This window comes from Podarcis liolepis, assembly GCF_965112155.1.
Source record: "Podarcis liolepis genome assembly, chromosome: 2".
Taxonomy (NCBI): Eukaryota; Metazoa; Chordata; class Lepidosauria; order Squamata; family Lacertidae; genus Podarcis; species Podarcis liolepis.
Window position 1 is genome coordinate 66,157,045 of NC_139555.1, and position 16,293 is coordinate 66,173,337.

The window sequence follows — 16,293 nt, forward strand, 5'->3', positions numbered from 1 at the left end:
TTTTGATTTAAGGCTGCAATGTTCTAAACATGAATTTTAAAGATTCTGGGAAGTTAAGCAGAACGTTTTGCACTGCTGTTAAGACTAGTCATGAAACAGTAAGACAGGCAGATAAACAATGAATATGCTTTGATATTTGTTTGGTGGATCAAGATTCACAGTTGGGCTGTACACCAACCCAATTTAGATCACCCAGTAGCATCACTGCAATTTTCCCTTTCATTTTTTTAAGAAAAGGAAAAAGAGAGGAGAAGAAAGATGTAGACGTTAAGAGAGTAGGGGAAAGAAAATGGTGAATTATAGAAAAATGCAGTATACATATGTAGTATAAAGGACGGAGGTTATAGCTAAAAGGGGGGAGGTTCTAGTCTGAAACTACTACTCTAGTCTGGGTTTGCTGTTTGCTGTTTGTTTTTCTATTTGCATTTTGGTTAAAAGATATAATGCTAGGTATAATAAAAAAGGAGAATTTCCTGGATGCCAGGATCTAGTTTGGGGCAAGAACTCTTTGGTGCGAGAACTCCAGCAGAGATTTAAAATCACAAAATATGCAGCAAAGTAAAGTGTGGAAATATAAACTGTTAGACCTTTAAAATACCACCTTCTAAACTGATGCAAACTGGTGTTCAGAATGCCACATGCCTTCTTACAGAACAGTAACATGAATGAAATGTACTGTAATCTGATACAAACCAAACACTAGATCATGTTAATGTGACAGACGTGCACTCTATAAAGATAGGACTTAGTCACAGATTCGTTGTTAGAGAGGTGTGAAATGCAACCACATCAAAATGTGGTTTAGTGGGCATGCTCTTTAGCATCTTAGCATCAGGTCGTAATGGAGCCTATTAAATTCAAGGAATACATATAGTTCTCTATTACAAACAAGTTTCCAGGAGAAATAAATAAAGGAAGTAATATGAACCCTTCTTGATGTTTCAGACTTGAGTCACCAACACGCTTTCTGGTGATGGAGGCTCCCAAGGGAGTTGAAATTAATGCAGAAGCTGGCAACTTGGAAGCTACATGTAGGACAGAGCTCAAGCTGGAATCCAAAGATGGAGAGGTAGGTAGAACACTAAGTAAATCTCCAAGTGAAGAATCTGGGCCTTCCATGAGGGCCTTTTATTTTTAATGATTGTTGTACAGTGTGCAGTATCTTCAGGTAGTTTGTAGGTTTAAAAAATGGGATGACGGTGTTCACTTAAGCAATTCTATTTAGCACTGCAGCTAAAAAGAAGTGGTAGGTTTAGCATGTGTGTTAGAGCTCCTTGTAGGAATGATGGAACTCATTGTATGCAGACTACATTCCTTCTATACAGAATGGCGAGGTGATTCATTAGTTTTAAAGTGCTGGGATAATAGCATTGGTTGTGTGAAACAGATTTATGCAGCTGTAAAAATGTGCAGTACTACTAAATTCTCTTCTTCCTTGTCACTTTAAAGTGAGATTTACTTGACTAGCATAATTAAATCTTATATCATGCATTTTTCCAATGAGGAGCACTTAACTCACCTGTATTGATTTGTAAAGCTGAGCATCACTTTCCTATTTGAAGGAAAGGAATATGTCAGAACAAACCTTTCCGCTGTTGAAGATGCTTAAAGAGTCTGGGATTATAGCTCAACCGTTGTCCCCAAAGTATCTCAGAGTATTGTTCATTAAGGGACTTATTTGTAAATCTGCTATTTAAGAACTTATAATGTGAAATGAACATTATTTTAAATTTTTGTTTTCTTGTTCTGCAAAAGGTAGAATGCTTGATTCCCACTTTACAGCTCAGAGATAACTTTCAGAGAAAACAACACATGTGGCTCTTGATTCTTTAATAAGTTTCATTTCTCAAATTAAGCATGTTCCTTCTGGCCTAGATGCCATTCATTTTATTTCCAAATGTGTGGGAGGTGGCTGTAAATATTCAGGGGTGAATGGAGATATGGGGGCAGTCTACAAATATTCAGAGAGTCCCTCAGCCAAAAAGCAAAAAGAGGTACCAAAAGTGGCTCAGTTCTCTAGTTCTGGGAAGCTTGACTTCCAAACTAATTTCTGATTTATTTTTTTAATGTTTCTGAAATTTAACATGAATATAATAAGTATGCTCTACAGCTGTCCTTTTAGTGTGCTGGCATTTTATTAATTATCCAGCGTGGCACAGGTGGCGCTGTGGTCTAAACCACTGGGCCTCTTAGGCTTGCCGATCGGAAGGTCGGCGGTTCGAAACCCCACAATGGGGTGAGCTCCCATTGCTCTGTCCCAGCTCCTGCCAACCTAGCAGTTTGAAAGCACACCAGTGCAAGTAGATAAATAGGTACCGCTGCGGCGGGAAGGTAAATGGCATTTCTGTGCGCTCTGGCACTCATCAAGGTCCTCCATGCGCCAGTAGTGGTTTAGTCATGCTGGCCACATGACCCAGAAAACTGTCTGTGGACAAACACCGGCTCCCTCGGCCTGAAAGCAAGATCAGCACCGCAACCCCATAGTCGCCTTTGACTGGACTCAAACATCCAGGGGTCCTTTACCTTTACCTAATTATCCAGCAAACACAACAAAATGCAAGAAGTGCACAAAACTTAAACTAGCTCTGGGAAATAATTGCTAGTGTCTGGTAAATGTGTATCCTATATCCTATCCACTATTCCTGCATTCATTGGAATAGAGAATGATGCAGCACTTTACTCATTTGCCAGACAGTAGAAACGGGAACAATAAGTTCTGTCTGTATCTACACATGAATTGGTGAATGCAAGATTTATATGAAGCACGAATAGTGAGTGGCAGACCAATACTATATGTAACTTTTACATAGCATCCAGATATACAAGATTATACTATAGATCTAGCTGACTTTATTCGTGTAAAAAATAAGCAGATGTGTGTGTTATAGAGCGAACTTCAGTCAATTCCCACTGAACGTTTTAAATCGAAGGGCCGACAAATCCATTTCAATGCTAATTTATTTTCTCTCTTCCTCTGCAGATAACGTTGGAGGCTGCAAATATCAAACTACCTAGATTGCCTCTGGGATCCTTCTCCTCTACCGGATCCAGGCAAAAAATCTACGAGCTTTGTGTGTGTCCCAACGGGAGGTTATTCCTGTCTCAAGCAGGAAGTAGTTCCACCTGCCAGATAAAGACAAGTGTCTGCCTTTGAGAGAGACTGTTTGTGACAGGCATAGCTGGCAGCACAAAGGCCTTTTTTGGCCTCCCAGATAGCAGCTGCCAACTATTTTTACTAGAACACAGAAAGCCTATCAAAGACTTTTGTGTGCGTGTGCGTGTGTGTGCGTGTGAATATATAAATATATAGATATATATAGATATAAATAAATATATATATATATCCTTTGTGTAAAATGAAGTTTCAGTACAAGAAATTCCAGGGTGACCCTCTTTGTGTAGCATTTATTGCTCCCACATCAAAATTTGAAAATGTGCAAATTGGATCCAGATCGTTCCAGGAGTATTCAAATTGTGTCATAGCAAGCCTCTATCAGTCAAGAAAATGCTTTCAAGCCTTTCCAAATTTAGTTGTACCTTACACATGACATTTTACCTGCATGGAAATAGGGGGGGGGGGGAAATATGTCATTTAACAAGACTGCACCCATGTTTGATCTGCCACATGTACAGATACTTGGCTCTGCAATTATGGCATTCCATTGTGTCTATGAAAACTAGACTGGTATGTGATCTTCACACATGATGATGTACACAAGGTTCCTATGTCTTTTCTACTCCATGTACACTTGTTGTATAGGTACAATGTCATGTGTGAAGTAACCCTAAGATAAAGACACACCCCCACCTGAAAAAAGGCAGCTCAGCTTGTACCATTCCTTCTCAACCTAGGCCTGAAAGTAGAAACATCAAAGGCAAGGAACTAAACAAAAAATGTTCATAAGAATTATCAATCAGTTTAATACCCAGGAGGAACTGTGAGGAGGTGAGTTGTGTTGGTACCTCACTTCATAACCCATAATAGGCTCAGAAATGTTCAGACAGTAGGATATCACAATTGTTTAACTGCTGCCTTCCCCTCCTTAGGGGATGTCACCCCCTTCCACTTTGAGAACCACGGTTTTGGTATGTAGAAATGAGATTCTCTTGTTATTTACAGTCACTTCAAAGCAAAGAATAAACGGCCCGGTTAAAGGCTGCATGATGAGACAAACATCTCTGATTATTATCCTGCCATGAAAATCCATCAGATATGATGACAAAATTACCTACCGCTTAGGGTGCTCCAAGACACCTGTGGTTAAATTACACACTGTTCATTTTTAATTAGAAGCAAATATTGCAAGAGTGGTGTTCTGCAGCACTCTCCATAATCCTAGGCCTGATAGCAGCCACCTCAATGACATAAAAAGGCTCCTTCACATTTTATCTGGGTGAAGGGATTCAATGCATTTAAAGGGCCTCCGTGTGATTAAGTGCCCTTGACGTTGTGCCCATCTTCCTGGCTCTGCTCCCAACCTCCATGTGAATGGAAAGCTGGCAGTGCTTGTGGAGAGTCCTCCACACAACCAGTAGCCCTGTGTTACTGGGACTTCCAATCACATGGAGCACTGTTCATAAGTACATCTGGCTTAAGAGGATTCCTCAGTGCCTATAGGTAGGAGGCAGAGCTGCGAGGACAACACAAAGATAACACAGATAGCACATCAAGGAAGCAAATAACTGAGTCATATCAGTGGAGGATTTAAGAGTTACAAGCCATTTTATGATAAGCTGTAAAGTCCATTCAAGATATTGTTTATGAGGGCTAAAGGCCAGATGGACAAGCATGTGGTTTTAATCATGAAAAGGAGCACTAGGATCTATTCTCACACATGTGCCTGAGATGTGTCCTGGCATTTCTGCCTCTGTAGCCCATGCACAGAGAGCGCATGACCCATCTCATCTTCAGGAAAAAGCAATTGCTCTCCCATTTCAGCAGGAGTAGGAAAAATTGGTCCCATGGAAGGAAGAAAATGATTCAGCAAAGGAGAACCTTGTATTAATAATGTTCAGCTTTCAACTATTCCAAACATGCTGCTCTCAGGACCATTACTGTCTACAGTGCAGATGACCAGGGAACTAGAATAGATTGTGCAAGTAGCACGAGATGGGATGTCCATTTGACCCACAGCAAAACATTTTTAAAAAATAGTACAGAAAGTGCAGAGAAACTATTAATGTCAGCACAAAGCAATCTGTTTCTGATTAAAAGGAAAAGTGGCCACCTTACATACAAAAATACAGGAAGAAGACAACTGACAGGTGTCTGGTTTGCCCTTTGCTGTCAACATTTCAGTTTCTGAAAACAAAAGCATTCCTTAGTTTCTGGAAATGCTTTTTTATTATTACAGTACTGAATGGGAATATATCTGATGGAAATTGGCAAAGTAAAGTGTCCATGTCTAGAAAGGTGGTATATAAATGTGAATTTTTAAAAACAAGTTAACTAAATTAATGCTATAAAATGTTGTGGGGCGAGCCATAGAAAGTCAATGTCTTTTTCTCTTTTTTTTGACAGTTGCACTATCAGAGATGCTTATTTTGAAGAAGTTTTTTAGTGGTTTGCATTGGTTATGACACAGTCAGTTCACTGAAAAGCAGTACAGTGAGTTCCCTTCAAAGCTGAACCCAAGGCACACTTCCCTACAGGAACTAGGGAAAGGGTGGTAATGTTGGTCTGTTGTAGCAACAGCAACAAAGAGTCCTGTGGCACTTAAAGACTAACACGTGCTACAATACGTTTTACCACAGGACATTGTTTTCTCTAAAGGAATCCTCTATGAAGTGGAAATATTAACAGCATCACAAATCAGATGTATTCAAGAGAAGGGCACACAGTTTATGAGAAATGGTTTCATAAATAACTCCCACATACATTTATGTAATTTATAAAACAAAAACATACAAATATATTGGAACCTATACAAAACCCTAAGTTTAAGTAACAACTACACTTATAGCAACCTTGTTATATCTTCATTTAAGTCATTTCCTTGAATTTCTTTGTGCGCTAGAGAGCACTAAGAACTTGATAGCAAGACTGATGAAGTCAGTTTGGAAGACACACCCGCTCATTTCAATGATGCTTGGATTAAGCCATTACTAAATATTGTACTTAGGTGCTTCAGGTTAGCGGTAAATAAGGCTTGAAGACACCAGTGAAGTGCACTTTTGGTGGAAGGTGAAATTATAATATATTTACACTCTTAGGTATGTACTCTTAGGTATGTTTACACAGAAGTAAGTCCCCAGGTATTCAATGAGGCTTATTTCATAGTAAGTTTGTTTAAGACTGCAGCCTTTAGTGACACTGTTAGACTTCAAACCTAACTGAATGGCTCCTGTCATTAATATTATTATTTTTTACCTGGTACTTAAATCCAAGGGGGTCACCCGGGATAACCATTGTATTGGGACACAGGACTATACACCATCTCTGTTCAAAGAGGGAGACTTGTGCCTATGCCTTAAGTCAATGCACTCAGCAAGGAGAAGCACATCATACTTATTATTGAAACTAGTTTTATTTAGCGTGTTGGACTGAAGAGAATGATGGGGTTGCAATCTTTGAGAGATGAATGAGAGCTTTTAAAGCAACATGAAGTAGAGTCACTAGAAATTCATAGACTCTGGGGCACCTGGAGAAAATCCACATCTCTGACATGTTTTAACCTGGGTATTGAACTCCAAAGCTAATCCTGGAGGTCTGACTGAATCTTCAGAGGTTTTGGGGGTATTGTGGTAAAAAATTCCCTTGTTTTTCTTATTGAACAGTGATCACATGTAAGGCCATTTCATTAAGGAATACTTGTCAGGTTGATAAATGGGCTCAGCACTGCAAAGAAAATATACATATTGCCATGTAACAGAGTTGTTTGATCTTTTGTCCCCCCATTAATTTTACTGATAATGAAACAAGACAATGAAATTAGGTTCCTTTGAAATGAACCATTGGTGTCTTTAGGTTTTTGTGTATTTGTTTCTGAAGGGCTTATCTTTCTGAGAGCTCATTTTTTATGTTAATTTGGGTCCTGATCTTGCAACTTTAAAGTTACAAATTTAGTTACTGCCTGCACTTAGGTAGTTGGGCTTCATCATATGCAGAGAGGAGGTAGGATGTTGGAAATGATGCTACCAATAAGAATCAAATATCTTTTAGATAGAGATGGGGAACCTGTAGCCCTACAGATGTTATTGGAGTTCCCAAAACCCCAGGCAGTGTGGCCAGGGATGATGGGTGTTGTAGCCCAGAAACATCTGGAGGCTTGCAGCTTCCCCATCCATGCTTGCTTAATTACTGGTCCTAATTTATCTTATACAGGGTGAGTCCTTTAAAAGAGGCCCCATGGATACAGAGTACACATGTTCCACGGGGCCTCTTTTAAAAGACTCACCCTGTACTAGCATGGGAGACCTTTACAGCTTGCTACCAGTTCCACAAATAGCCACCCTGCTTACTACAAAAGGCAGCTGTTAGCAACTATTAAAACTCTCCTTTGCTTTTAAAAACAAACTGGGTACAGGACATGGTTTGACACATAAGCACCTCCCATTTCCTCTCATTTCCCCAACTCTTTAGAACCCGACAAAAGTCAAGCATGAAAGTTAAAGGACGCTTAAATCCTCAGATTAGGGCTTATGCAATAAATAAACCTATGCTGGCTTTGGAATTTTACTCTGTAGGCAGACATTTCTGAACAGCAATAGTTTGGTGTGACAAGAAGCCATGCCTATAAATATTGAGTGCCATACATGTGATCTAATGATGAAACAGATCCTTGTATCATGCAGGTGTTGCCCGTGTTATGGACACTTCAGTCAAATCAGTCATGTTTTCATGGGAAACATTATTTAAAGAACACCTATGACGTGTACAAAAATGAACCCAGGCATTGTGTTGGAAAGATAGATCACAAGCAAAAAAAAAAAAAAATCACTGTGCCCTATTTATTGCCTTTACCAAAGGAATAACAAAAAAAAATACAGCTATTTATTTCAAATCTCAGTTGTTAAAAGAATTTGTAAAACATACGGGTCTCTGGTGTAAGTATATTGTAGTTTTTTAAAAAAGATAAAAGTATTATCAGTCTGTATACACAAGTATATCAGATTTTGGTAACTCAAAATATCTTCCAATGTAAAGTTTGGAAGATTATTTGTGCCGGTGGAAGCATACTGGCAACATGGTTGTGATTTTTAAAAAATGTTCTGTAGATGGACACAACTGAGACCTGTATGTTTTAAGGTATGTTTAAACTATTGTTTTTGTTATCAATTGTTTGTTATTCTGTTACAATATTGGCTTCTCTTTGTGTTCTATCCTTTCCACTTCCAGTGTTAAAAGAGTAGGCAGTCTTGTGGGAAATGCTGCTTTAAAGGGACTGCTGACATATTGTCACTTGGGGAGACAACATAGGGGGGACTGGTCACCAGAACAGCTGTCTGCATTTTCTATTTAAAAAACTTGTGCATTTAATTTCCATTTAATGAACAGAGGTTAGTGGGCCCTGCGGTATTCTTAGTTTATTTTTATTTTCTTCAGCTTCATGTTCATTTTCATGGTATAAGTTATCCAGACACTGTCCTCACTCATATCCCAATAACGTAATTTCTCAGTTTTCCTCCACATTGGGATTTCTCCCAGATGGCAGTTTATCTTTATCTCTGGTTGCCAAGGAGAAGCAAAGGTGGATGCTGAACCTGCTTGCACTGAAATCAATGTAAGATACACCATCGGCTTACATGCCTGTAGTAGATATCCCAGGGATTTTCTCCATCAGGATTTAAGATCTGGTTCTTGGCCTGATTGTCACAAGTAAATGGAAATGTTGTCATTGACCTCAAGTCGTTGCAATATTACACCTCCTGCATTATAGCTGCCTCTTTCTGAAATACTTAATAGACTTTGCTGTTATATTCAGCACATCTTAAGCTGCCATAAATGCTATGGATAAAGATAAATGCTCTTAATTACCGTGCCAACTAACCTTTTATGGCTTTCAGAGCATGGTTTTATACCTAGAAGATGTTGTGGAAGGCTAGTATCAGCTGCCTTTACAGCAGCAACATTGAAAACAGATTGCATTACTTTCTGGCTTGGTTTGATTCAGCAACAAATGGGTTGGATCCAGACGTAGTCACATTTAGAGTATACATATTGCAATCAATGCGACTTAAGCTAGCAGTAAATAACTTAAGATCTATTGATTTGAATGGGTAACCTCTATGCATGTCTAAATCTGTATCCACCCCAGTGGGCGAAGTTATATACATGGACATACATGGGCTCCAGGCTTCTCTAGAAATAGATGTACTGCTGTGAGAGGAACTGTGATATGGCAGATTATATGTATTTAATAATGCAGCATGGGACTGTCCAAAACTGGCATTATTGCAGACATTAGCACTTTATGGATTCAGTGAAGAAATAAATTAAGCTTGTTAACTATGTCAGAGGTCAAAGGTGTGACCCAGCAGGTTCTAAGACCTCAGAAAGCATCTCCTAGGTCTCGTGAGGCCTCAGAGATGCTTTCCGAGGCCTTGCAAGACCTCTGAAGTTGTGTGGAGGCCCTGTAGTGTGGGTGCTGAGCACCTACAACAACATTTTTGTTGGCTACTCGGGCACCCAGAGCCCCCTATAGTTGGTGCCCCTAGGAAGTATTTATTTGTTAGCCAGCTTAGAACACAGTGGGCTTACACTGAAGTCCTTCCCAGTGTTTCGTATACTTGGGTCCCCAGCTGTTGTTGGACCACAACTCCCATCATCCCTAGCTAGCAGGACCAGTGGTGGGAATGATGAGAGCTGTAGTCCAACAACAACTGGGGAACCAAGTTTGAGAAACACTGTATAAGATGAATAGATATGGACTGTTGACTTTGTTCATGTGTCACAGTAAGCCATAAATTATGGTTTATCATGCAGTAGCAAATCATTCCTACTTCACTCTGCTCTACCCTACCAGCCTGCAGTAGGAAGGAACAAATGATAATCGATCCCAGGCCTGGAGTTGTGTCTGAAATGGCATTGTGGTTTGCTTCCCTCTGAACAAACTACAGTTAGAGTGTTGCTGGTAAAGGCTCTGATAGAGTGTTATGCCAGGGCTTGTGACCTGTTTCTCTCCATTGTGTGAGAGAGGAGCAAAACAGTCTAGTTCAACATGTTCACAGTGAGCTGGCCTTCAACTCATAGGGTGAGACCCACTAGTGGGTTGAAGCTTAATCCTAGGTGGGTGACAACCACAGCTACCAACATGGTACAAGATTAAGAAATTGGTCCCCAAATGCATGTTTGGGTTAAAAATGGGTCTGGAGTCTAAAAAGGTTTAAGATATCTGATCTATGGTTCTCCTGACAAGCAAACCTGGCCACTATATGTTAAAGTATCAACATATATTTGGGTGTGTACTTTATGTGCATTTGGGTACCCATGGGCAATTGCAATACTCCTATTTGAACTGGATTCCCTGTACTATTGGTATAAGAACGGGGAATGGCCGTCTAAAAATATTTCACCCTTTCGTTTGAATAACCCATTTAATATTTTGCTCTTGGTTTGGTTGGGGAAGATTTTACCTTTTCTGGCTTTTGGAATCTCTTGAGGCTTTCTGAATCTAAAGAGTAGCAAACTTGCCCAAAAATCTCCTCTTCTTTTTGGTGGAAGAGGTGACTATGTAACACAGCAGGCCTATATATCTATGTCAAGGGGAAGGGAGGTAGGCTGAAATTTCCCATGCAAAATCTTTCAAAACTACAGGGATGTAAAATCTCTCAGAAATTTAATTTGACTGGTGCAGATGGTATTCCGCTAGGAAAACCCAGCAGCACTGCCATGTGCTGGAAATGTTTCATGTTCTTGTATCAGAGCACCTTGTCATCTTTTGCTTCAAATCTTTTCTTGCTAGTACCATTGTTTTAGCAGTAGCAGCATGTTGCCTTTTCAAAGGAGAGATGAGACATCTCTTAATTTCTCTTTAAGAAGGGTGCATTGTTGATCATTTCGTGATCAATTTTAGTTTTCAAAGAAAAGGTCCACTAAAGAACAATTTAAAATAATTTCTTTGCCTTGCTGTTCATTCTGCTTTGTTTTTCTGCCAGAGTGTGTAGGCGGCAGGAGGAAAATAGAAAAATGTTACATTTGCATAGTGCCCTGCTACCAAACACTTGAAATAAACATGCACCAACTTAGAAAATGGGCTTGTTAAAAAAATGTAAAGAGGCTTTGGGGCCTTTCAGAAAGTTCCCATAGGATGAACTATTTCTGCATTTCCTCTAACAATAAGTTTGCTGCATAGTCTGTGGCAGGCGCATCTTTTGTGTTGTTACAGGAATTTATTCTACATTCGTGTGTGGGTTTTCTTTTTCCCCCATTCTAAAACCTTAATCACTGATAAGAGATAAAATAGTCCAAGGGTTTCTGCTGCCTGAATGTATTACTGCTTTCTAAAGCAATGCTATTTCTATGGGCTTCGACAAGATTTTTCCATAGCAGAGCAGCATCTGTAACCCCTCCGAGCAGCTTTGGTTTTTGAAAAACCACAACAATGTATCTCACACAAAAAAATGGGTGGGATTCTATTTTTCATACAAGATTGGATAACAAGAGTCTATAGTAAAGACATTGCTACATCTCTCCTTCCTACAGTTTCATTATATCATTATCTATCTCTCTCTCATATATGAGAGAGAAAACTCCTAGGGTTTTTTATATGCTAACAAGGAATTAGCATTTTTGTTAAAGGAGTGCCTTTTTCTTGGCCATTTTCTGAGTTTGCGGCCACCAGCTCTAGCTAATTTTAGTTGATCTTACAGATGCAAAAAATCATTGATGCTTTAGCAGTATATTAATGATGCCCCAATTATAAGCATAAGCAGCCTAAATAATATTAATAGCCAAGGCAATTGCTGTTCAGTTTTCTCAATATTGCCATCTTACACCCATCAAGCAAGCATCAGGATCAATGTAGAAGCAAGTTATTAAGCTGAACTGCTAACTGGTATTTGTTAATGAAGTATACATTCAGATGGGCAAGAGACTATGGGCTTCTGAGGCAATGGACAATTTAGCAGCTATGGGGTGTTTAATATTTCTCCCACACACCCCCACCCCACCCTCTTCTACTGTATCTAAACTGTAGCCATGAAATATATTTTTTGAACTGGAAGTGATACTGCAGTCATGTAAAACACAAAACACCATTGACTCAATGTGGGGGCATGTCTAGATTTACACAGGCCAAAGGTCTAATTCAATACATTTTGCAGTATTTAACAGCAAATATGGAAATATTCACTCTTTTCTCTCTATTTACACCACGTACAAAACAGATGCAATCAAAAGGATCCACAGTCAGATCTCAAACATTTTGCAGAGCTGGAAATTCTGATTTAGACCAGAGTAATGGGATTGGGGGGAGAGCTTCAGACTTTTCCCCTGCACCATTTTCCCATTCTAAATCTCTCCCTAAGCTGCTATTGCCTCCATGTTAGCATAATGTACATAACATTATAGAGGTAACTGCACTGTGTAGGCCAATAGCAGCTTTGTGGTACTACTTAGATCAAGAAAACAGCAGCACAAAGAAAAGGTTAAGCACAAACCTCTACAGTACTCCAATTAAAAAAATGGAGTGTCCCTCCAGCTGCTTTCAAGTTGCTGTTTAAGTCAGAAAATCACATCACAGATATTTTGCATCACTTGTTTCAGTTCCCAGATTTGTATATTTCATTGCTATGTGCTTTTCCCCCCAAAAAACTGAGATGGCTAGGTAAATGAAGGCCAAACTACCTTAGTGTGCCACAGCAGCACCCAGTACCAATGTGGCAAACTGCTTTTTTATTGTTCTGATGGCATATTGATAATTGGCTCCTATTCAGTGTTCAGATGCTATCACCACAAGTCAACACAGATTTAGGTGTACTTTAACTCACTTAAATCAGTGGGCTAAAGTGCACATAACTTTGTTAAATTGTGGCTAATATAGGTCTAACATTAGAGGACCTGAAAAAGAACTATGGCAAGGTTTGAAAGCTTGAATATTCTAACCCATCCAATATTTCTGTATCTTCCAATAAAGTCCAGGGTCCCTAAGCTGCTCTTAGCTGATAAAGTGGCACAAAAGGAAGCCTTATATTTAGCCATGCATCTTCAGGTCTGGTCAAGTTTTCATTTCTTCACTACCTATTAAAATGCATCTCTTTGCTACCCATTAAAATTTTGCATCTCTTCACTACCCATTAAAATGCTTTAACGGGAGTTCAACTGGGAATTGGTAGATAATCCCTAAGAGAGGAAGATAAATCTGGATCATATGTATAAATATACAGCATGATCCATGCCCTCACATAGGGTAGGGAACCTCTAACCCTCCAAATATTTTTGAACTGTGATTCCCATCATCCCCAACTATGCTGGCTGGACCTAATGTGTGCTGGAATCCAGCGACCTTTGGAGGACACTATATGCCCACTCTTAACCTACCATGACTACACAGTTGTAGTGGGAAGAGGGGAAAAGATTATTGAGCCCATGACCTCTTAGTTGTTGGTTGAGTGCAAGCACTGGGACCCTAAAGTGCACCTGTCATTACTGACATTGCAACACATGATCTGTGTTCCCCATAATAAGATCAATGGACCTGCCACAACTTGCTATGGGAATGCTGGTGGGCTCTTGCTTCTGAGCAATAGCCAAGTAGATTGTAATGCACCCATGGTTGGTTGCAGTGGGCCAAGGGTGGGGATGGCAGTTAAGTGGATTTGTTGAGTTTCCTGTGGAATCCTCCTTCATTTGCACAACTCTGCATCTGTGGCAGTAGATGGATCATGCCATTAGTTTTCTATTGCTAAGTCCTTAATAGCCGCACCTAGTTATGTTTAGTACCATAACATTTACTCCCATTGGCATATTCTCACCATTTTTAAAGTCAATTCTTTCCCTACATTTCGATGCAACTATTCTTTTTAAAATGTTTATGGGACTAATCTAAAAGACTCAGAGCTCTCCATTATTTTATTGACCCAAGTCCATTTTTACAAACTGCCCTCATCTAGTCCCATATAGATCTTAATAAAATTCCATTGTGATTTTGTATGGATACATCCGTTTACAACCAGAGGCATACCTAGGTTCCCTTGCGCAATGAACTCCCCTGCAAGGAGCTGTATCAGTGCCCCCCCCCATCCCTTGCCCTTGGCAAGATTATCAACACCCTCCACCCGGAAAAATGGAGGAGTGGGCTGGCTCCTAACCGCTCTGAGCCAAAGGCTCAAATCTTGCACCCTTGGCAGGGACCAACCTGGTCAATCTCTAGGTATGTCTTTGTTTACAACCCAGTCCCAGCTCAGCTGAACTGAGATCTCAGGATTTCAAACAATAGTCTGCTCAACTTAATTGCATTGCAAGTAACAATTTTCACACATAACACCATGAGGTAGTGTGGGGTTTTTTGTTTGTTTGTTTTCATATCTATAACATCAGTATAAATCCTATATTGGATAGAATTAACTATTTGTTTTTTAAAATTGCTCTCTGCTTACTGTTCCGTGTTGACAGCCTTTACCTATGTGCAAAAATGCCAGGCGAGAGGTTCAAAGGTGCTTTTAGGATCACATCTGAAAATGCCCTCAAGTTCTTGGCTTAAATCAAGGAACTAATCAGGAATCTGTGGCCCTCCAGACAATGATGAAAGCAACTGCATCATCACTGATCTCTAGGGCTGGTGGGAGTTGAAGGGCCGCAGTCCCCATCTTTTGCTTAAGCTGAAATATAAAAATCTGCAAATAGAAAGAGTCTTGCTGAATCAAATCAAAGGGCCATTTAGTCCAGCATTCTGTTTCCAACAGCAGCCAGCTAGGAAACTTATAAGCAGAGCCTGAAGGACCTCCCATGCTGTACATTCCCAGCATTAGTGCCCAGAGGTTTACTGCCTTTGAAGAGAAGGATGTTGCTTTGAATAGATCTTTTGGAGTTAAGAGCAGCAACCTGGATGCAATGTCCCTGGAGTGGAATGGCTCACAGCAGGGGCGAGGAGCCTGTGGCTCTCCAGATGTTGTTGAAGCTTAACTCCCATCAGCCTCAGCAACTATTGCTAGTGGTAAGGGATGATGGGAATTGTAATTCAGCAACATCTAGAGAACCACAAGTTCCCCATTTATGGGGCTAACTGTCCTAAACATATGCATTCCACAGGATTCAGTGGGGCTTCCAGGTAAGTTTGCTTGGGACTGCAGTATTGGAGTCACTTTCCCAACCATGGCTACAGCTTATTTTAACAGCTTGCCTTGTCTGGATACTGGTGCTCGACATATCATATAACTACTTGTGTTGATCCACTAAAATGTTGTGCATACAGAGCACTGAGAGCAGAATACAATCTCTGCTGGTATAAGCAATGACATTTCGGCTGCCAGAATCCTATCTGTCTGTGAACGTAACATAAAAACAGCCCATATGCCATCACAGTTTTCCATCTGTGATAGTAAAATGTGTTGTCTTACCTATGGTAAACACAAACTCTTTCATGAAACCACAACAAAAGGTTCAAGTTCTAAATCACATTTTTCATGAAGTTCACATTTTGTTTGGCTTTTTATTTTTATTTATGTGTGTGTGTGTGATTGTGTGAGAAAAAAAATTAAAGCTTTTTTTATCAAGTAACATCAATCCTTGCACACTCTATGCAAAATTTTGTAAGCATTGCAATAATGCTATGAATTACACAAGGAAGTATTTTAACTTTATTACACTTTCTGTATAAAAAGATTTGTATTTAAAATTATTTCAACTGCAATCTTGTAAAATATATTAATAAAATAATGATTGTTAAGAAATAATGTGTGGCTCCATTTTCTTCCATCATTTTCAGAGCAAAAATATGAAGCCAAATGAGCACTGAATGTTTAGGATGCGGCCTAAAGTGGGAGGGGGGGAGTACTACAAAGATGGTTCAGCCACCTTATCCTATGCTCTGTCAGGCTTCAGTGGCAGAGTAGATGTTCATCCTGTTTCCTACTGTTTTTTAAAACATGCACACACCGGTTCCCCACCTACCAAAAACAAAGGCAAGATTTAGTTGGGCTTAGGAGCATGACCACCATTTTCTCCATGGTTTGGGGGCATGAGGGGGACTGGGATAGCTTTAGCTTCAATACTGCCCTTCTTCCAAAGATCACAGGGTGGTTCACAATATAAAAACACAAAAATACAAACCATAATAACAAACCATAATAATCACCACCTCTCTCACACAGTTTAAAAGGCCATAGACTGTTTAATTAAACAACAACATAAAA

The 16,293-nt window shown here is 39.7% G+C and overlaps 1 protein-coding gene across 2 annotated transcripts in view; it reads left to right on the forward strand.

Annotated features, from left to right (window-relative positions):
* The window catches only part of SGCD (sarcoglycan delta), a 398,371-nt gene extending 382,540 nt beyond the window's left edge, over positions 1-15,831 (forward strand). For both annotated transcript variants that reach the window (XM_083488523.1, XM_083488522.1), the window contains 2 exons: positions 946-1,069; positions 2,981-15,831. In XM_083488523.1, the coding sequence (XP_083344649.1) occupies positions 946-1,069; positions 2,981-3,154 (298 nt within the window). In that variant the 3' untranslated portion in view covers positions 3,155-15,831. The remainder of the gene's footprint in view (positions 1-945; positions 1,070-2,980) is intronic.
* Positions 15,832-16,293: the final 462 nt, after the last annotated feature.